At 42.8% G+C, this 22,859-nt stretch overlaps 1 protein-coding gene and 1 pseudogene across 2 annotated transcripts; one reads left to right on the forward strand and one right to left on the reverse strand.

Moving 5' to 3' along the window:
- Window positions 1–184: 184 nt before the first annotated feature.
- On the reverse strand, window positions 185–20,720 carry LOC115135933 (gem (nuclear organelle) associated protein 5). 2 transcript variants are annotated; one of them, XM_029671163.2, is made up of 28 exons: window positions 19,431–20,720; window positions 19,172–19,326; window positions 18,860–19,041; window positions 16,935–17,086; window positions 15,969–16,070; window positions 15,690–15,822; window positions 15,386–15,551; window positions 14,965–15,177; window positions 14,773–14,858; window positions 14,521–14,603; window positions 13,833–13,969; window positions 13,597–13,670; window positions 13,192–13,373; window positions 12,743–12,882; window positions 12,296–12,467; window positions 11,900–12,109; window positions 11,651–11,758; window positions 11,357–11,479; window positions 10,610–10,705; window positions 4,863–5,000; window positions 4,497–4,644; window positions 4,173–4,292; window positions 3,815–4,025; window positions 3,417–3,677; window positions 3,064–3,226; window positions 683–1,193; window positions 485–569; window positions 185–411 (listed from the first exon to the last, which is right to left on the reverse strand). In XM_029671163.2, exons 1-28 carry the CDS (start codon window positions 19,591–19,593, stop codon window positions 250–252), a joined length of 4,476 nt encoding a protein of 1,491 aa, XP_029527023.2. In that variant the 5' UTR covers window positions 19,594–20,720; the 3' UTR covers window positions 185–249. The 2 variants fall into 2 exon arrangements, with proteins under 2 accessions (XP_029527023.2, XP_029527022.2); XM_029671162.2 differs by having other exon boundaries at window positions 16,932–17,086.
- Window positions 2,030–2,874, forward strand: LOC135573574 (intelectin-like; annotated as a pseudogene).
- Window positions 20,721–22,859: the final 2,139 nt, after the last annotated feature.

Raw genomic sequence — 22,859 nt, forward strand, 5'->3', positions numbered from 1 at the left:
AGAGCCTTACTAGACATCAGGTCCTATGATCGGGGGATACTCTAACCACGGTAATGTACACAATTGAGTGGGCCTAGGCCCCCTGCAGTGCAAAGACATTGAAGTAAAATCCTACTTCTGAATCAATACACATTTATTTGAAGGCTGGTATTCATATACCCATGTATAGTAAATCAGACTTAGCTTAGTGAAAATGTTTATTGATGTGCATTTTACATGGACTTTGTTCAGACTGAAGAACAATAACCATTAAGACAGGAATCGCTGGGATGCTTTGCGGAGAGAGGAAGTTCCATACTTGCGGATCAAGGCCACTGCTTCATTCTTTAGGTGATCAGGAACAAGATCGGAACTCTTACTCAAATAGAGCAGAACTAAGCAGCACTCCAGAACATCTGGGTATGGATATTTCTGAAATAAAATAAAATATTTTAGACAATAGCATCAGGAAAAAGTTCAGTAAAAAAGTATGAGGGTGTCTTACTTTGACATGTTCTGGGATGTCAGCCAACTCTTTGTGGTGCTCAGAAACCATGGCAATCAAGCAGGGTAGAGATTCAGTGTCAGCTCTGAAAAACAAAGATGACAAACAATCATAACTAACAAATTATTGCAGTTGTCTTGATAGTCTAAACAGCTAACTCTAATGTCCAAAGACACAATGAGAAAAAATATGCTGTACCCTTGTCCTGCATCAGTGGACTCTTGGCTGTCTGTTGGAGTGGAGCCCTGGGCCGAGGTGGGCTTTTCAGTCTGTCCCTCCCCATGGCTGGCTTTAGTCTCCTGGGTTTGGCTGTGCTGGTGCACCATGGAGGCCAGTCTCTGCTGGATCTTTGCTATAGCCCTCTGTGTGGCCTGGCAGGTTGCGTGGGGCTCAGACAGCAGCACCTGGCAAGCGTTCACACACACTCCCATCTTCACGTCTCCATTCTGAACGCTCACACACCATCCCATCCCATCTCCATTTGGAGTGTCAGTAACGTGGCCATCTAATCCATTGATGTGGTTCTCGCTGGCTGAGTGCAGTCCATTAGTCATGTCTCTCTGAGCTCCTGCTGTGTTAGTGCTGAGGCTCCACCACATGTGGTAGAGGTCCTGGTAACACACAAACGCCTCCAGGCTCCGAGCTGCAGCCAAGGCCTTCTCATCCGAGGGGTCCACCATCTTTTTGTGTTCTGAGATGGAGTCGATACCTGGCAGAGAAAGAGTAGAATTAATGAGAATTTCACATTGGTTTAAAGGATGCATTTATTTCATACATTTGAAAGACGAGGACCCTACAGCGTTAGTGTCCACACTTCCAGTGATATTGAGTACTGTATAGGCACAGATTGCCCTGTTGTCACCAGGCTGTGCACATTTTAAAAAATAAAAATAAAAAAAAGTGCAACTGCAGTTAAAGGGTTGGGCCTTTTTTCCTGGAATGGACTAATTCACAGATTAAAAGTATAACAGTACATTTTATCAAACGTGAGGCCTGTTGTGAATGTTATTGATAAACAACTAGGCTTATCATTGTTTAGCTGTTTTACCATTCTTGTTATCAACACAATTGTGCTGAGATGGGCTAGTACTTTCCAGTAAATGCCATTACAGTAAATCCTTAACTTTCTTTTCAGTTCTCCCTCAGACATGGGAAATAAGAGCATATGGTTAAGACATGGGTATAAATAAAAGTATTGCCAAGACTTGAACACAAACAGAACCTCCTATAGTCAGAGACCCAGACATTTCTCTGTTCTCCTGTTGATGATCCCCCTCTACTGATGTTTTCAATATATAACACGTAAACTGACTTACAACTCATTTCACTTCACTGCCTCAACTTGCACAAGCAGTACAGGAGGACAGGCATGCAGTGGCCAGAACTGGCTTTGAAACAGAAGCCACTGCCAGAAGCTGCAAAGAAATAAGGGACCAATATGACCAACATGAAGATGGGCTGTATTACCTGAACACAGCAAGTGGGATCATATACCAGACCTTCAGTAATATGACCACCACTGGCAGCTGGACACTTGTGGCAAGCATGCATGAGAACAACATTTACGGGAAGTGCGAGGTAGGCAACCGCTGGTCCAGCCAGCAGGGCAGCAACTCTAGGGTTTGGCCGTCATTGTAAATAAGAATGTTAACGGACTTTCTTAGTTAAGTAAAAAAAAAAAAAAACGCCCAGACGGAGAGGGGAACTGGGACACTTTTGGATCACCAGAGGGCGCAAGCGCCAACAACTTCCAAGAGCCCTGGGTATTATGACACCATGGCTGAGGACATGTCAGTGAAGCAGGTCCCCAACAACTCCTATGGAACACTGGAACCTGGCCTCCATCCTGCTCTACCACACAGACACTTCCTCACCCTTCAAAAGGGAAACCAACTCTTCAAGTGTTACCCGGTGATATACAATGTAGGGTCTTGCAACAGAGGACCAGTCATTCTTATTTACAACCACAGACACACCAGAGACTTTTATGGACCCAAGCCAAGAAATTAGTTTAAGCCTGGCGTCATCACATTCAGAGCGATCAATAATGAACGAGCAGCCATGGCCATCTGCTCTGGGATTAAACCAACTGGCTGCAACTCTGAACACTACGGTATTGGAGGAGGTGGACACTTCCCTGGGGCCGCTCCTATACTAGGATGTCCATTGACTGGGATGTCCATGGACACAGCACAGGCTGGAGTGCATCTAAGGAGATCTCTGAAGCTGCCATGCCTCTTCCACCATTAAAATCCATATTAAACATGTTATCAATGCATTATATTACAGTAAAACAATGTTTAACTTACTAACCATTCTGTGCCACCAACTGTATAAGATTGGTTTATGGATTTTGTATAAAACTGAAGAGAATGGCTGTTGTATGAAAAAAAAAAAAAAACTCTTTAACATTATATGTATTGGACATTGCTCTATGGTAGCATTTCTAAATTGAAGGTACTGTACAAATACAGTATATGTGCAAAAAATAATCCATTGTATACATTTATATTCTTATGCGTCAGTGTGTAATCCTTGCCATGGATAATAAAGATGGGTAAACTAAGATGTTGAGTCACCTTGAGGAAACAGCAGCCTACAGGTCTCTGACATCAGCAAGAAGTGACCCGCCTCATTCCCTCTGGCCACGCCCTGCAACAGCTTCTCTAGGGCCGCCCCCCAGTCACCTAGCAACCAGCTCACTGCACCCAGGGTCAGGTCAAGGGACAGCTGGATCAGAAGCTGGAGGGGGACAAGAGCATTTACAGTGGGTTCAGATGAAAACACAGGCAGAGGCACCACTGTCTACAGAGTAGATCTTCTCCTAAATGTCTACAAACTTACATTTTCAGATTAAGATCAGTCAATATCTCTCCATCCCATCAGCAGAATAATTTCACCACAGCCCAGCCTCTGTCCACTGATGACCTACCTGTTTCATAGGAACGTTAGGTGTTGTCTGAGGATTCTCTATAGCCTTCAGTTGTTGGTGAAGAGCTTTGAGTATCTCTGGGTTGCTGGGGGAGACAGCAAACTCTCTCTCCCACACATCCTTCAGGGTAGCCAGGAAGCCATCTTGATTCTTACAGGGAGCAGACCAGGGATGGATGGAGGAACAGGTCCAAGTCACTATGTCGGTCCCTGTTAGACTCACAGTGAGCAGCTCAATAGTGCAGTAATGTAACCGGTGGGCCTATAGCAGAGGGGGACAGTATAGATAAAGCATGAAAATCAACATGCAACTCTTATCTGACCATCATCTATAGCTAATCAATGGGACTATATAGAGCATCTTCATCTATAAGCATCGGCCAGTTCAGGGCAACTTACCAATAGGCTCTCATGTGTGCTGAGGAGTTGCTGTGCTCCCAGCCAATCCTGAGAGGACGCCAGGTCTTTGGCACATCTCAGGGAGAGTGAATAGGACAGGTCGCTTTCGCCAGCGATCCTCGCCAGACTGGCGGCCGTCTTCAGTGAGACAGGGTCGTTTTTCTTGGCGATGACTTTGGCTGCGTCGAAGCTGGAGTCCACGGCGAGATAACTGAGTGATAAATACACAGCGAGTTCCTTTAGCATCAAGTCGGCTATTTCGAGGAACCAGATTTTACTCCACCTGCATTGCACAGTGCACTTTTACACCAAGACGCAGTTTTATTAATGAAAATAGGTAAAGGTTAGTCTTAATTACCATTTAGCAGCAGTAGACAAGTGGCCGTCTTTCTCCAGCACGGCTGCCCAGGTGGTGTAGAGCTTCTTGAGCACAGGGTCATCTGGCTGCAGCCTAGCCTTGGCCAGGGCTATGGCCTCCCTGAGAAAGCACAAACATTTCACTCACAGCTTAGAGATTACAATGATCACTCCCATTGATAGGTCAGTCACAGGTAGCACAATCTAAAATCCTACCACTTAGAAGTTACTCTAATGGATCCTCCTACAACACTAACTTTGTTATTCTTTATTTCATAATTTATGTGTAAAATAAACAGACAAACGTGTGTGTCTGCTGAATGACCTGTAGAGCTGGTGGGACTTGAGGAGGTCGATGGCCTCGTAGACCTTGTTGATGGAGAGAAGATGGGAGGCAGCCTTGAGGAACTGCTCCTGAAGACACAGCTGCTTCACATAGACCTCCACGGTCTTCAGCCACACCTGGTAACCAGCTGAGAGGGTTTCACAAGTGTTATTACACACCTGCATGCATCCATACATACAGCACTTCACCATGTCAAAGAGCAAGAGAACAAAAAAATTATACTAATCAAAAACTAAATTGACTAGTTGGTTGTTGAATCAACTTAATATTCGAAATATGCATTCTAAAATGGAATAAATATTAAAGAAATAAAACCATTTTACAATTAAAATTAGTGCCCTTTACCCATAGGTGCAACTGAGAGCAGGTGATCACTCAGCTCTCCTTTCTCAGTGGCCACCTGCAGAGCTCCAGCGATGTCACCTTTCCATAGTCTCAGGTACACCGCAGACTCATAGTGACCTGCCTCCACATGGCCCTCCTCTACAGGATTCAAAGGCACACCACAACATAAGAAGAATGGAAGTGATTTGTCAGTCACCTTTTATCCGCGCACACACACACACAGTGCAGTCGGAAAGTATTCAGTCCCTTTCACTTTATCAACATTTTGTTACGTTACAGCCGTATTCTAAAATGGATTAAAGAAATTTACATCTACACACAACACACCCCATAATGACAAAGCGGAAACAGGTTTAGAAATGTAACATTTATTACAAAAAAACCCCCACAGAAATAACTTATTTACATAAATATTCCGACCCTTTACTCAGTACTTTGTTGAAGCACCTTTGGCAGCGATCACAGCCTTCAGTGTTCTTGGGTATGACGCTACAAGCTTTGTACACCTGTATTTGGGGATCCCATTTTTCTCTGCAGATCCTGGGTAGCGTCGCTGCACAGCTATTTTCAGGTCTCTCCAGAGATGCTCACTTGGGTTCAAGTCTTGGCTCTGGCTGGGCCACTGAAGGACATTTAGAGACTTGTCCCGAAGCAACTCATGCATTGTCTTGGCTGTGTTTATTTATTTATTTAACCAGGTAGGCTAGTTGAGAACAAGTTCTCATTTACAACTGCGACCTGGCCAAAATAAAGCAAAGCAGTTCGACACATACAACAACACAGAGTTACACATGGAATAAACAAACATACAGTCAATTATACAGTAGAAAAAGTATATCTACAGTGTGTGCAAATGAGGTAAGATAAGGGAGTTAAGGCAATAAATAGGCCATGGTGGCGAAGTAATTACAATATACAAATTAAACACTGGAGGGATAGATGTGCAGAAGATGAATGTGCAAGTAGAGATACTGGGGTGCAAATGAGCAAGATGTATAAATAACAGTATTGAGGTGAGGTAGTTGGATGGGATATTTACAGATGGGCTATGTATAGGTGCAGTGACCTGTGAGCTGCTCTGACAACTGGTGCTTAAAGCTAGTGAGGGAGATATGAGTCTCTGTCACGCCTTGGTCATTGTATTTTGTGTTTTTGTTATATGTTTGGGTAGGCCAGGGTGTGACATGGGTTTATATTGTGTTGGGTTCGTATTGGGGTTTTATTAGCATTGGGATTGTGTATGGGTGTGTCTAGTTAGGCTTGGCTGCCTGAGGCGGTTCTCAATTAGAGTCAGGTGCTTCTCGTTGTCTCGGATTGGGAACCGTATTTAGGTAGCCTGTGTTCACGTTGTATTTCGTGGGTGATTGTCCCTGTCTTTGTGTATTCACCAGATAGGCTGTAATAGTGTCACGTTCCGTTTGTTGTTTTGTGTTGTCTAGTTATTTCATGTATCACGTTTTTCTTCATTAAAGTAACATGAGTAACCTACACGCTGCATTTCGGTCCGACTCTCTTCATTCCACAAACGAAGAACGCCGTTACAGTCTCCAGCTTCAGTGATTTTTGCAGTTCGTTCCAGTCATTGGCAGCAGAGAACTGGAAGGAAAGGCAGCCAAATGAGGAATTGGCTTTGGGGGTGACGAGTGAGATATACCTGCTGGAGCGCGTGCTAAGAGTGGGTGCTGCTATGGTGACCAGTGAGCTGAGATAGGGCGGAGCATTACCTAGCAAAGACTTGTAGATGACATGGAGCAAATGGGTTTGGCGACGAGATTGAAGCGAGTGCCAGCCAACGAGTGTACAGGTTGCAGTGGTGGGTAGTATATGTGACTTTGGTGACTAAACGGATGGCACTGTGATAGACTGCATCCAATTTGTTGAGTAGACTGTTGGAGGCTATTTTGTAAATTACATTGCCAAAGTCGAGTATCGGTAGGGTGGTCCGTTTTATGAGGGTATGTTTGGCAGCATGAGTGAAGGAGGCTTTGTTGCGAAATAGGAAGCTGATTCTAGATTTAACTTTGGATTGGGGATGCTTAATGTGAGTCTGGAATGAGAGTTAACAGTCTAGCCAGACACCTAGGTATTTGTAGTTGTCAGAACCGTCCAGAGTAGTGATGCTGGACGGAGGGGCGGGCAGGTGCAGGCAGTGAACAGTCGAAGAGCATGCACTTAGTTTTACTTGCGTTTAAGAGCAGTTGGAGGCCACGGAAGGAGAGTTGTACGGCATTGAAGCTCGTCTGGAGGTTAGTTAACACGGTGTACAAAGAAGGGCCAGAAGTATACAGAATGTTGTCGTCTGCGTAGAGGTGGATCAGAGAATCACCAGCAGCAAGAGCGACATCATTGATGTATACAGAGAAGAGAGTCGGCACGAGAATTGAACCCTCCCCCATAGAGACTGCCAGAAGTCCAGACAACAGGCCCTCCGATTTGACACACTGAACTCTGAGATGTAGTTAGTGAACCAGGCAAGGCAGTAATTTGAGAAACCAAGGCTGTTGAGTCTGCCGATAAGAATGTGGTGATTGACAGAGTCGAAAGCCTTGGCCAGGTCGATGAATACGGCTGCACAGTAATGTCTCTTATCGATGGCGGTTATGATATCGTTTAGGACCTTGAGCGTGGCTGAGGTGCACCCATGACCAGCTCTGAAAACAGATTGCATAGAGGAGATGGTACGGTGGGATTCGAAATGGTCGGTGATCTGTTTGTTAACTTTCGTAAACCTTAGAAAGACAGGGTAGGATGGATATAGATCTGTAGCAGTTTGGGTCTAGAGTGTTACCCCCTTTGAAGAGGGGGATGACTGTGGCAGCTTTCCAATCTTTGGGAATCTCAGACAATACGAAAGAGAGTTTGAACAGGCTAGTAAATAGGGGTTGCAACAAATTTGTCAGATCATTTTAGAAAGAGGGGGTCCAGATTGTCTAGCCCTGCTGATTTGTAGGGGTCCAGATTTTGCAGCTCTTTCAGAACATCAGCTATCTGGACTTGGGTGAAGGAGAAATGGGGAGGCTTGGGCGAGTTGCTGTGGGGGGTTGCAGGGCAGTTGACTGGGGTAGGGGTAGCCAGGTGGAAAGTATGGCCAGCCATAGAAAAATGCTTATTGAAATGTTCAACTATAGTGGATTTATCGGTGATGACAATGTTTCCTAGCCTCAGTGTGCTTAGGGTCGTTGTCCTGTTGGAAGATGAATCTTCACCCCAGTCTGACGTCCTGAGTGCTTCATCAAGGATCTCTCTGTACTTTACTCTGTTCATCTTTGCCTCGGTCCTGACTAGTATCCTTGTCCCTGAGGCTGAAACACATCCACATAGCATGATGCTTCCATCACCATGCTTCATCGTAGGGATGGTGCCAGGTTTCCTCCAGATATGACGCTTGGCATTCAGGTCAAAGAGTTCAATGTTGGTTTCAACAGACCAGATAATCTTGTTACTCATGGTCTGAGTTTCTTCAGGTGCCTTTTGGCAAACTCCAAGCAGGCTGTCATGTGCCTTCTGTCTGGCTACTCTACCATAAAGGACTGATTGGTGAAGTGCTGCAGAGATGGTTGTCCTTCTGGAATGTTCCCCTTTCTCCACAGAGGAACTCTGGACCTCTATCAGAGTGACGATCGGGTTCTTGGTCACCTCCCTGACCAAGGCCCTTCTCCCCTGATTGCTCAGTTTGGCCAGACAGTCAGCTCTAGGAAGAGTCATGGTGTTTCCAAACTTCTTCCATTTAAGAATGATGGAGGGCACTGTGTCCTTGGGGACCTTCAACGCTGCAGATATTATTTGGTACCCTACCCCAGGTCTGTGCCTCGACACAATCCTATCTTGGAGCTCTACCGACAATTCCTTCGACCTGATGGCTTGGTTTTTACTCTGACATGTACCGTCAACTGTGGGACGTTATACAGACAGGTGTAACGTAACAAAATGTTGAAGGGAAGGGGTCTGAATATTTTCCGAATGCACTGTATATACAGTAAGGGTTGTAGACATCCTTTCAAATGAGGGGAATTGGCCAGTTCATCCACACCAGTTGTCCACATACTTTATGGTCATGTAGTGTGTGTGTAATATACATATATACACACACACACACACAGTACCAGTCATAAGTTTGGACACCTACTCATTCAAGGGTTTTTCTTTATTTTTACTATGTTCTACATTGTAGAATAATAGTGAACACATCGAAACTATGAAATAACACATATGGAATCAGGTAGTAACCCCCCCCCAAAAAGTGTTTAAAATCTAAACATATTTAGATTTAAAAGGATTCTTCAAAGAAGCCACCCTTTGCCTTGACAGCTTTGGACACTCTTGGCATTCTCTTAACCAAATTCATGAGGTAGCCACCTGGAATGCATTTCAATTAACAGGTGTGCCTTGTTAAAAGTTAATTTGTGAAATGTATGTCCTTCTTAATGCGTTTGAGCCAATCAGTTTTGTTGTGACAAGGTAGGGATGGTATACAGAACATAGCCCTATTTAGTAAAAGACCAAGTCCACAGTATGGCAATAACAGCTCAAATAAGCAAAGAGAAATGACAGTCCATCATTACTTCAAGACATGAAGGTCAGTCACTGCGGAACACTTCAAGAGTTTTGTAAGTTTCAAGTGCAGTCGCAAAAACCATCAGGCGCTATGATAAAACTGGCTCTCATGAGGACTGCCACAGGAATAAAAGACCCAGAGTTACCACTGCTGCAGACATTACCAGCCTAAGAAATTGCAGCCCAAATAAATTCTTCACAGAGTTCAAGTTACCTTCACATCAACTGTTCAGAGGAAACTGCGTGAATCAGGCCTTCACGATCGATCACTGCAAAGAAACCACGACTAAAGGACACCAATAAGAAGAAGAGATTTGCTTGGGCCAAGAAACACGAGAAATGGAAATTAGACCGGTGGAAATCTGTCCTTTGGTCTGATGAGTCTTTGTGAGACGCAGAGTAGGTGAACGAATGATATCCACATGTGTGGTTCCAAACGTGAAGCATGGAAGTGGAGGTGTGATGGTGTGCTTTGCTTTTGGGATTTATTTATTTCGAATTCAAGACACACAACCAGCATGGCTACCACAGCATTCTGCAGCGATATGCCATCGCATCTGGTTTGCGATTAGTGGAACTATCACTTGTTTTTCAACAGGACAAAGATCCAACACTCCCCCAGGCTGTGTAAGGGCTATTTGACCAATAAGGAGAGTTATGGAGTGCTGCATCAGATGACCTGGCCTCCAGTCACCCACCTCAACCCAATTGAGATGGTTTGGGATGAGTTGGAACGCAGAGCGAAGGAAAAGCAGCCAACAAGTGCTCAGCATGTGGGAACTCCTTCAAGACTGTTGGAAAAGCATTCAAGGTGAAGCTGGTTGAGATAATGCCAAGAGTGTGCAAAGCTGTCATCAATGCAAAGGGTGTCTAATTCGAAGATTCTAAAATAAATTTTGATTAGTAAAAAAGAAAAAGTCGGTTACTTCATGTTATTTCATAGTTTTGATATCTTCATTCTTATTGTACAATGTAGAATATAGTAAAAATACAGAAAAACCCTGGAATGAGTAGGTGTCCAAACTTTTGACTGGTACTGTATATACACACATACACATAGAGAAAGCATTATAACACATGTATATGTATTATGAAAGTGTTATAATAAGTGCTATTAAATTGTTAAAAAAGTATGTAATCGTTATGAACGTGTAATAACAATCATATAATACAACATAAGATAGTGTACTCACCCTCCTCTTGGAACATCCTATAGAGGGCATCTCTGTCTGCGAACAGACCCAGTTGGATGTGATCTCCCAGGCCTGGGACACAGTGGGCTGGAGAGGCTGAGGACAGACAGGGATGGACAAAGACAGGGTCAGAGTCAAACGCTGCTCTATGGAGGACAGAAAAAAAATGACCACTTATCTTTCTGGATCATGTCTCATGAATCTTATGATGCAGACTTAAATAAAGACAAATCCTGGTGCTTTTTTTTATGCCGGTGCCTACACATGAAAATGTAGTCAGGAAACAATAGTTGAGTACTTGTTCATTGTTTTGGTCAGGGTTCCCCAACTGAGGTTTATTTGGCCCCCTAAGCTCTGAACAAAAAAACAGACTAAAAACATCAGGAAATCAGCGCTAAGTGATTTTAATTTAAGAAATCTGTTCCTATATATATATATATATATATATATATATATTCCTGCGCATAATAGAGAGACACGTGATCGTATACAAATGTAAGTGAGGTTTGAAATGATGACCTTTTAGTCAAAAATAATTTAGTCAAAAATAACTGTTTGGGATTCTTGCAGTCAATTTGCAGTCTACCACCTATTTGTAATTATGTTCTGGCCCCCCGACCCCCAAATAAATCGTCCCACAGTTGAATCTAGCTGATGATCCCTGATATAGGTCCTCAAAAGGTGTAGCTACTGGGCTACATGTCTAATCTTGTAGTATAATCCAGATAAGGATGGATTGAGTCTCACCCTCAGAGTGCCTGACTGTTGCCAGGTTGAGACAGTCCTGCTGGAGGTCTTCTCTGGGGCGATGGTCCATGGAGGTACTGAGGGGCAGCATGGAGCGAGGTTTCCTCTTCTTCAGAGTCACCTCTGGAGGAAAGACAGACCGCAAGAGGGGTTGGAGTGGATGGAGACGGATACTTACACTTGTCTTTTAATAAAGGGCCCCATGTTTTTCTTGGTTAGTTCACGTGGTTAGGAAAAACTCTGTGCCCTATGAACAATTTTCTTAGTGTAATTTGACAGGATTCCATACAGTACCTGTTTTCTCCAGTTTTTTAAATTCTTTCTTTACAGTGAGTAAGGATTTCCCTCCATTTTGCACTTTCTCCATCACAGGTCTGTCCATCTGATTACTGGATGAAGAGACTAAAATAAAAAGAGTAGTATGTGTGAGCTGTATGACATTGTCATTATTTAAGGATTGCATATGGCAGATGCAATTGAAGGAGATGACTGGTTTGAGACAGACTGAATGTAATAGTAGATTGGATATGACTGCAGTGCTACCTGTCACTGAGGAGATGCTAGTGGTCTCGCTCCCCTCCTCCTCCTCCTCGTTGTCAGATGGTCTTTCTCCTGGTGCCGGGGACGCCCCTCCTTTATTCCCCTCTCCAATTAGAGACAAGCTCTCCTCCGCCTTTGCTCCTCCTTTCCCAGTTGCCTTTTTCTTCTTCTTGGCCTTTAACTTGGCCTTAACTTGGTCAAGTGTCTTTTTCGCTAAGAAGAGAAATACATTTTTACCTTTGTATTATCATTAGAACAATATACAATTCATTGCACTCTAAATGTTATGGATCTTTACAATCAAATATATGAAAATGATCAAATGTTGACCATTTACACAACCAGCAACATTCTAAAAAGCAACGTTGTGAATTAAACTAGAAAAAAAAAAATTGTTACTTTTGGGGGGCTTGGTGAATTCCTGCTTGGACACAGCCCACTCCTGCACAGTGAAGTCATCTGCTCCCGTCCAGACCAGGTCCGGGTCCACAGGAGACCACTGGACACACAGCAGCCGGCCCCTGTGACCCCTGTAGTTGCACAGTCCCTCCTCCTTCTGCACATCCCACACCTGGGGACCATATAGATTTAATTTGCTATAAACGGCACAGGTACAGCCAACTAGCACTAGCAAACGCTACCTAGCAACAACAAAAAAGAAACGATACTTGGAGTCCATGTATCGATATAATAAAATCGATCAAAATAATATTGCGACATGCAACTATATCAATTTTCCCCCATCACTATATAGAACCACATGGAAGAAAACAGTAGGCACTAGTAAAAGTTGTAACGGCTGGGTCCGTGTAGCTGTCGTTAGGTAAATAACACATTGGGACGGACCTGTGCTGTACCGTCGTAACAGACGGTGACCAGTCTCCCGTCGTGGTGGGGGCTCCAGGCCAGGCCAGTGATCTTGGCTGTGTGACCCGCCAGGCTCCGATACGCCTCGGTCATCACAACGGGAATCTCTGGAGGAGTCTCTGAACAAAGACAAAGAAAAACAGTGACTACTTCAAAATACTGCGAAATTAACCAGAAATGGCTAACTCCTGCATAGCAAAAACATCTTCCAAGGCCATTAGTTATCATAGCTACCGTTCACAATGGAGACCTCCGCTGGCCTACTGCTGTCTCTACATCCCATATTACCCTCACTGCATCATACCTTGAGATATGCACACTTGTCTTTCACACAGATCAGACAACATATCAATAGAATATTTAACTTAAACACTCAGATCTCAAAAAGATTCAGCTCTTAGAAAACAACCCTGGGGAACTCTCTTCACCTATGACAGTGCGGAGGTCGTGGACATAGACCAAGGCGTTGCTGGACCCAGAGGCCAGGAGGTACTGCAGCTCGGGCAGGGAACTGTGGTCATGGTGCCAGCGCAGCACGTTGATGATCTTATGGTGCTGCTGGATGGTACACAGCAGCTTGAGAGTCGGAGCCTGGTATACCTCTACAGACCTGAAAGAGACAAAGCCAGGAAATATAGTTAGCCCCATATCATTTCAAGCACTTTGTGACCTACTGTAAATGGATACATAAATAAAATCTACCACATTACAGTAAATGCATCATTACAGCTGTAGTCTTATTTTAGATAGGCACTCAATCATTCTAGACGACAGTTGGTTCCAGGCAATTCTCCAGGCCTATATACACAGTTTAAGGGAAAGAGAGGACTCACCCGTCCTCATTGCCGATGGCCACAACTTTACCATCTGGTTTCCAGCTGAGATCTGTGTGGGGTGACAGCTTGTGCTGCAGAAAATAGAACATGACCTTCAAAACCTATTCAAATTACCAACATTATATTCAATTGCACATCGCCACATGCAGTGATTGGGTCAAATACTTAAGGAATTAAGTAGAGGATTTTGCTGAAAAGGAAATGCATAAATGTAGATAGCCTTTCCATCTCACCTTGATGCTGTTGGTGTCCTTGATGACCCTGTCAATGTCTGTGGCCTCTCCCGCCAGTTTCCAGGGGTCATGCTGTAGGATGAGGCCCTCTCCAGCACAGCTATACAGGCTGTAGGACAGACGGTCTCCTGTTCCACCTGGATGACACGCTGACTGTTATACACTGTTCCAGCACCCTTGCTTATTCACACACAATCATACTCATCCAGCGTATATTATGGTATATTATCTGATGGTTGCAGAGTCTGACAACACTAATCAGTTATTGATAACCCTCAAGACGTCACATCTCAATCTCAATGTCCACATGACATTATGGAGCCTTTCCAGCAGAAAGTGTCTAAACAAATTAACAGGTCTTTGTTGGTTTAGAAACCATCAGCAGATCTTTCTCACAGGAGCAATTATGTTTACTGCTTCAAAAGACTGAATGACTGATACGGTAATCAAAATGGCATCTGCCGGCAGCTGGTAAAATGTACTTTCCACCATCTTCATTTCCCAATGAATGGCTCAGGGAGAGAGATAATTGTTTTTGCAACTCATTGAATTATGGAGTATATTAAAAAAGTGTCAAGAGATGCATGCTTTCTGCTGACTCATGGCGCAACGTCCACTCAGAGAAGTTGCTGGGTCAGAGGGTGCTCAGCATACAGTACACACACACTTACACTTATTAAGAGCTTACCAAATGACAGAGGAGGGACTGGGGGTCCCCAGGCTAATGTGTACACAGTCTTTTTGTGATAAGTGCTGGATACCTGAGGCGGCCTGGAAACAACACAATAAAGACCTTTCATTAACGTCATAACAGACATGAAATGTCATTATCTTGGTGAGAAGTGTTGATAATCACTAACAGTATGGATTTGATTAAACCGCCAACATACAGTATCTCAGATACTAGAGTTATGAGAAAGTTGTAGATGAAGAGTTTTACTTGTTAGAGAAAGCATCGTAAATGCCAACTTTGCCGTCATCGGTTCCAAAAGCTAAGGATCCTTCTTTTGTTGGATGCCAGGACAACTGTAATGAACAAAGAATTGTCAAACACACACACGCTAGCCATATTCAGTTTTACCATAAACCATTAGTCAATAACTGATATCAATATGCCCTAAGAGTCTCTTACCGCTGTGACTTTGGACTTGATGCCCTGCCAGAAGGTCTTGGTGTCGTACTTGTTCTGGATTGAGAGGGTGCTCCACACGCGGATCATGCCGTCTCCCACCCCCAGGGCCAAGCAGCCCGTACCCACAGGAGAGAAGGCCAGGGTGTACACAAACCCCCCCAGGGTGGGAAGGGTCCAGCAGCAGTCCAACGACGACAGATCCCAGCATTTTATCTGGAATAATGATAAGAAGCAAATTTGTGAGAAATTCTGTAATCACTCTCGGCACATATGCAGGCTAAGTACTGCTCATAAACCGCATGTTTGATTGACCACTTATAGGAACCAATTTCACACCATACTCAAAGTGTCACTGTTGTCAATAGACCGTCAGTAAATTGCTTGCTAAAGCTACATCGAGAGGGTTTAACTCTCATCTCACCTCTCTGTCCATTGAGGTGCTGAGCAGGAGCTCTCTGTTGTCCTGAACACATACTGAGCTCATGTTGAACACGATCCTGCTGTGGTTCTGGCCCTCTGAGGATGCTCCTAACAGGCTCCACTTCTGCTTGCCTCCCTTGGTGAGGTCCCACAAGATCAGCTCACCCCTTCACATACAGGGGGATGTTAGTACAGTCTGGACAAAACGAATGATCAAAATAATTAAGTATTAGCGAGTTGCCGACTAAAACACATTTATCACAATTAACTGTACCATCCTCAATTAAGTTTTTTATAGTTCATACCCAAAGCAGCTTGATACGACTTGCGTTGGCTTCCCCTTGGGCCAGTGCACAGTGAGCCAGAGTCTCTCCTTGACCGCAGGATCCACCCCTGTCCCTCTTCTCTTCAGGAACGGTAGCTTCATGGTCATCACACCTGACAGAGAGAGACATAATCATCTTTAACTCCAAGAGATGGGACCCTCTTAAAGAGCATACTGCACAAACTCTCAATAGTAGTATGATACGCAGCTAAAGCTATGGAGGATGCAGGTTGTTAACTCAGTTAGGATATCGTCTCACCTTTGCCCTTCAGCGTGCTCCAGATTCTTATGGTCTGGTCCTTGCTCCCAGATGCAAGATAACACCCCTTTTCTTTGCCCTCGGTCATCCCATTGGTCGTTTCTGAAAATATAATTTTAATTATACGTAACAAATTAAAGTGATTCACATAAAATAATAATAAAACAGTAATAACAAAGAAACAAAAAGACAAGAGAAAGGACAATGAAAAAGAAAAGCTAATTAAACTCATACATTAAAAGACACTGAAATCCTGATCTCCTCTGGCAAGACCGTTCCAAAGTCTAGGGGCCCTAAAGGGCAAAAGCTCTCTCTGTTTTCAACCTAGACTTTGGAATAGTCTGCCAGAGATGATCAGGATTTCAGTGTCTTTTAATGTATGAGTGCCTTGTCAACAGTGCCTTGCCAGAGGATCTCTGGCTGCTTCCTGATTCGTAGGGAGAAAAAAGATCCGATATAGGATGAGGCTAAACCACGCCTTAAACGTGTAGTACAATTTTCTATTATTTTCGAAGTGACAGGTAGGTAGCCAGCTAAGAGAAGCTAAAATAGGTGTGATATGGTAATGGCTACACTTCCTAGTGCTTCTTAAAAGCCAAGCTGCATTTTGAACTTACTATAGACAGAGTGATTTCTGACTGAGTTACAGTAATATAGGTGTGAGGAAATAAAAGCATGTATAACTTTCTCCAGATCAGTGACTGAAATAGAATACTTGACTTTAACTATATTTCTTAGATGAGCAGGACTGGACAACCTTTTTCAAATGCAGCTCGAGGTTTAGGTCAGGGGGGGGGGGAAAGACACTAAGGTTTCTGGCCTTAGGCTTTACATTGGTGGACAAGGGGGTAAAACGTATCTTAAAAACATTGATGACTAAAAATAGATAGTTCTCTCATCATGCCACTTGTCACTGACTGAATACATTTAGGATGGCTCGGCACAGCATCTTTCATAACACACCACCTGTGTTGTCGTCTCCTCTGCTGTAAAGCACCTCCTCATTGGGTAGTGGAGCCCAGGCCAGGGCGTGGATCTCGTCATCATGGCCACGGAGACGATGCACCACCTCACCTTTCTTACTGATGTCAATCAGCACAATCATGCCATCTTTGTACCTAAGAGAGATTAAGATACATAACCACATGTAATGTTTTCCTGGGAAGTAATTTGTCACTGGTATTTGCTGTTCGTGATGCATATCGATGGATGCTGTGAAATGTACTAGGGCTGACCCCAATTATTTAACGGGTCTATAGGCTGTTGGTCAATCTAGAATTTTTTTGTTATTAAATTTTTATTTTTATTACTTCAACCTAGATTTTTGTTGTTGTTGTCGAGCAGTAGAAAATATCAATATATATTAGTTTTTAATGGCACACGAGATACCCATCTTATTGACGCCCATCTCAGTGATCTAATCCATTGCGGAGGCTGTGGGATGGGACAGTCCAAGAAGGGGAATGTGGCTGCACAAGGCACATCTCTCTCCAGAATGCACTTTCCAAGCCATTGTGCACATTCATTGTTTCATAACTTCATTGTGTGAACTGTTTGCGTTTGATTGTTAGTGTACATCAATTCCCCATTACATATATTGCCAGTAGTATATTTACCGTTAATTCCTAATCTACAATGTTTGTTTGGTTACTGTAATGTCTGTTAATGCATTAAATATATTATTACTCCAGTATTTTATTGTTCTCATTGTCAAGAGTGGACACATTGTTTGCAGAGCGCACAACATATGCTACACAAGAAACACGTTTTCTAGGGTAGCCTAGTGGTTAGAGCATTGGACTAGTAACCAAAAGGTTGCAAGTTCGAATCCCCGAGCTGACAAGGTACAAATCTGTCGTTCTGCCCCTGAACAGGCAGTTAACCCACTGTTCCTAGGCCGTCATTGAAAATAAGAATTTGTTCTTAACTGACTTGCCTAGTAAAATAAAGGTAAAATAAATTCCATTCATGAGTTTTGTAAATTTAGTCAGTCTTGTTTGGAGCGCTCCTGTCAATGTTGAGTAAGGACGCACACCTGATTACGCTTTGAAGTAGGCCTATAGGCTACCTGGCCGGTGCACAAATGTAGGAATATAAATGTGCCCATTTGGGGATCTGAACATATTTCTGATTGCAAGGAGCTTCAGGCCGGAACCAAGTTAATAGTTGATACAATATTTGAAGTTCGTTGCAGACATGCCATGCCAATGTGACTTATAGGATATTTATATTTAAACTCAAGATATTTTCTACCTGCAGGCTGGAATGTTTTTATTTGTTAGCTTTATAGGCTATTTTTTACATAGTTGGCAATGGCAATAGGAGTTACTTTTTGGGTTTGTATAATATTCATCGAATTTTGATTAACCACATGAGAATGATGTTGAAATACCGAAGACGTTATTATAAATTCAATGAAACTGTTCCACAAAAATATGCATAAGAAAACCATAACTGGCACACAGATCGATAGAAATTGTAAGATAAATTGGCATTCCACATGAGAACGTTTGCAGACTCCTCGTGTAGCCTATTGCCAGCAACTTCAGGAGAGTAAAGACAGAATTTGGAAAGCCAGTAGGAGTGGGAGGATGGTCGGGACATGTTAAATTTTCTTCTTCTTCTGTTCATCTTGATCTCTAGCTCCCCTTTGAGTAATTTGTGTCTTATTTCATCAAACAGTGAGCTTAAAGCATCAGACAGCTCATTGCATATATTGTTTATTTTATTAAAACACATAGGGTGTATATTTACATGGAAAAATACACGTTTTGAGCAGACGACTTTCGCCGACCAAGATTTTTTTTAGTCGTGGACAGCCCTAAAATGTACACTTCTCAGCATAAGCAATTATTGTGCATGCATGCACCACTAGAAGTTAAATATCATACCCCACAGCAACATAGTGCCAGTTGTGAGGGGAGCAGGACAGGCAGAAGATATTCCTTGGTTCGGGGAAGAAGCTTTGAGATTCACCAGTGTTGTACTGGTAGCAGACCACAATGCCCTTCTCATCCCCTGACACCACAAGGTTCTTTTCCCCAGGGGACCAGTGGAGGGCTGTGATGGTGTTCTGTACACATAATAGATTTAGATACATTTTCTCATAGAAAAAGTTTTTCAAAGTATTGTAATCTTAAACCTGGGAGAGAGAGACAAGATGGAATCAACACTATTCAAAAAGGTCTCAGAGTGGAACTTACCTGGTGAGTTTTATGCTCCTTTACCAGGACCTTCTCATTTGTGTCCCAGAATTTAACAGTCCCATCATCTGAAGTACTGGCACAATTATGGCTTTGTCCAGCATGCTGGCAGAATGAGAAGCCAGACACTCTCTCTCTGTGGCCAACCAGTTCACCTGAAAGCAAGACAAATTAGAATTAGCCATGTTTATTTGATACATGTCCACTGACTGACTTCTAGAACACACAATGGCTAACATAAGAATAATAGGGTACTTACCAACAACTGTAGAGGATGATGCTGTAACGTCAACCAAATATATGGTGTTTTTAGCTCCAAACCCCAATATACCCTTGTCATTCGTGTCACTGCATCGCGAAGAGTACCAGTTTGGAGAGGCTGGAAGAAGTCTCTCGTGCATTGTGAAAGAAGTAATCGACATTCAGAATCTAAATTGATATACAGTAAATCAAAATCTATTCACATCACTGGGAAATAAAGAACGATTCAAAAGCACATGTCTTATTCAAGTGGAGCGTTCATGCTGCATCATAAACAGAACGAAAGCCGTATGATTGACCCAATTGTCGTAAAGAGTACGGAACCAGAGAAGGGTTAAACTATGTCAGTATATGCTTGCCTTTTTTTCCTTCGCATTTGATAAATACATTTTGTCTTATCAGCTCATATTAGTATATTATGCATTTTAATAATTTACTGTATATGAAGATTTTAACAATGATAAAACGAAACAACAAGAACAGCACAATATGAAGATAGGCTAAACGCGAGCTGTGTTCGAATACTTATACTAACTGCACTAACCATACTATTTGCGACGTATTTGAGTATGTAGTATGCTTATTGGTTATATCATGGATATCGTACTAAATACGCCAACATACGAAATATTCAAGCAGTGCACACTATGTACGTGCTTTTAGGGCCATAATGCTAATTCTTCAGAGAAGGGCGAGACTTCACAACGGTTTCAGATTTCAAGAAAATTGTGGAAAATATGCAGCCGAAGTCCGACGATATCGGATACAATTTCATTGCTGACAATATTGACAAATGTTAACAAAGGTTGAGCATTGTAATAAAGCATTGACTTTTCAAATATATTACGTTGGCTGACGTGTGTAGCTACGCTATCCTTACGAACCGCAGCATATCATTAAAGCAGTACTATTGTTGTCTCTACCTTCTTGCCCATTGTGCTGTTGTCTGTGCCCAACAATGTTTGTACCCTGTTTTGTGTTGCTACCGTGTTATGTTGTCGTTTTAGGTCCCTCTTGTCGTGATGTTTGTATTGTCCTATATTTTAATTACATTGATTTAAATTCCAGCAGGAGGCATTTGTCTTTTGGTAGGCCGTCATTGTAAGTAAGAATTTGTTCTCAACTGTCTTGCCTAGTTAAATAAAAAGTAAAACTTGGGGCTCCCGAGTGATGTTAGCTAGTACCAATACATCGAACTTGCCAGTATATTAACTATATGTCATTCTTAGCTAAGAGTTATAGTCTTTGTGCGTTCGCGATGGTCATTGTTAATTCGAGAGCGCAGAATAACTGATTAATTTACGAACACTCGACACCAGCTGAATATGGCCAGTGTCACCTGTTGTATTCGGCACGTGACAAATATCATTTGAAATATGGTAGAGGACGCCCACTGGCCTAAAGTGGGAGAAGATGGAAAGCGATAGATTTGGGCCGACATTCTGGAAATGTTCTCATCATTAAACATTTGATTCCAATACAGTTTGTTGTTTCCAGAGTGGACTACGTTTTGAAGACTTGACCCTTTGCAAACGCTCCCCTATGAAATATGCAAATGTATGCTAGAACGCACCAGTGGGATTTCGCTAGCTCTTGCTTGGCTCTGCCCACCTCCTTGCTTGTTCTGCCCACTATGACTAATTTGTTCCCAATACAGTTTGTTGTTTCCAGAGTGGACTACGTTTTGAAGACTTGACCCTTTGCAAACGCTCCCCTATGAAATATGCAAATGTATGCTAGAACGCACCAGTGGGATTTCGCTAGCTCTTGCTTGGCTCTGCCCACCTCCTTGCTTGTTCTGCCCACTATGACTAATTTGTTCCCATTGGAAAAGTATTTGGTTTTAGCCTATCTTCATACTGAATATCTTCATACTGTTAGAGTTGCGTAAATTCGAATCTGGTATCAGGTTAAATATAAATCAAATCAAATGTATTTATATAGCCCTTCGTACATCAGCTGATATCTCAAAGTGCTGTACAGAAACCCAGCCTAATAAAACCCCAAACAGCAAGCAATGCAGGTGTAGAAGCTGTGAGTCACCGATTTTATACTATGATTTTATACTATGTATTTTTTATTAGCTAAGTAATAAATGGCAAATGCAACTTTCGTATATACGGGCTCACTGTAATGCTACGCAGGGCAGAACAGAGAACTGACAAGTTGTATGTAAAACAGTCTTCTTATACTGTGATAGACATTGTCCTAACCCGTCTGTTGGCCTATCACAGTAGAGACTGGGCGTGGTTTAAACTTGCTCAGCCTATCGCAGGCGCTCAGGTGGGTCCCCGCCTCTTGGCGCTTCTTGGAGTCCTCCCTCCGTCGATGTATAGATTCCTACTGTTCTGGTATCACCCCCTAGTTATAACAGTTGCTCAGTTCCTGCTATTGTGTTGTTCAGTATTTTTCCATCTCAGTTAAACCTCGTGATGACCACCCCTCCCTATCACAACTTTGTAAGATACAGCAAGTCACACCATGTGCTCAATATTGTTACATACAAACACAAGGACAAAGCATCTGCTGGGCTGTTATCTACAGTTTTGCAACATGCAGGTCACACCATGTTACTCAGTTCTTGTCACACACACACAAACAGGCAAGCAGTTGTTTAATCTCATAATGATGCTCCAGTGCACAAATGCAGACACCTCACACAACCAACATCAGATAATATTTAATCATATACATGCTAATAGCTATAATGTAAAATACAGGATCCCACAATACTGTACTGTCTTTGACGAGAAGTGCCCACTGATGCCAATTTAGCAATTCTGTTGCTAGATTTAGCAACTTTTCAGACTACCCTGGCAACTTTTTTTTATCCAAACAGCACCTAACAACAAATGTATCTATTTAAAAGTGACTCAAACGCTAAAATGCATGCATTTCCCCTCTAAATTTATCTGTCATACACTCAGTCACAACACACGTGCCTGGCTGCAAAAGTGCATTGTGAGTGACGTCAGCAGCAAGCGCTCGTGCACAGGCAGCAGCAGGCCAGCAGCAATTTCAGCAAATTGCAAATCATTGTTCGCTGACTGCAGCAGCAGTAGCACTGGTTCGAGGAGCCAAACCCAATGAATATAGTTGGTCACGAATGTTTGATCTTGAACAGAACTTACAACATCAATCAACATGTCTCAATAAAAATTGTACAGCCAGAAGTACAGAAAAGAGTGGGAGTCTGTACCTGAACAAATGTCAAATCATATTTTTTGCCGAGATGGCCAGTCAATTTGAGTATTTTTTAAATATTTTTTTTATTAACAACAAATCAATACATAAAGCACATGAGGGAACACAAGCATACATAGATTACAAACAATGGACAATCGAGCTAGGGGGTACAATATCACATTACAATTACACAAGGACCTTAAATAAGGGACATGCATATACTTACAATTCAAACAGCTTT

Source organism: Oncorhynchus nerka, linkage group LG10, assembly GCF_034236695.1.
Source record: "Oncorhynchus nerka isolate Pitt River linkage group LG10, Oner_Uvic_2.0, whole genome shotgun sequence".
In the NCBI taxonomy this organism is placed as follows: domain Eukaryota; kingdom Metazoa; phylum Chordata; class Actinopteri; order Salmoniformes; family Salmonidae; genus Oncorhynchus; species Oncorhynchus nerka.

Excerpts from the sequence above, each read along its gene's own strand:
- LOC115135933 (XM_029671162.2), bottom strand. The coding sequence starts at position 19,593 with ATGTCGATTACTTCTTTCACAATGCACGAGAGACTTCTTCCAGCCTCT. Across the intron at positions 14,604-14,772 it reads TACGATGCTTTCTCTAACAA|GCCGCCTCAGGTATCCAGCA; the intron begins GTAAAACTCTTC and ends TGTTGTTTCCAG. Across the intron at positions 13,671-13,832 it reads AGGACACCAACAGCATCAAG|CACAAGCTGTCACCCCACAC; the intron begins GTGAGATGGAAA and ends TATTTTCTGCAG.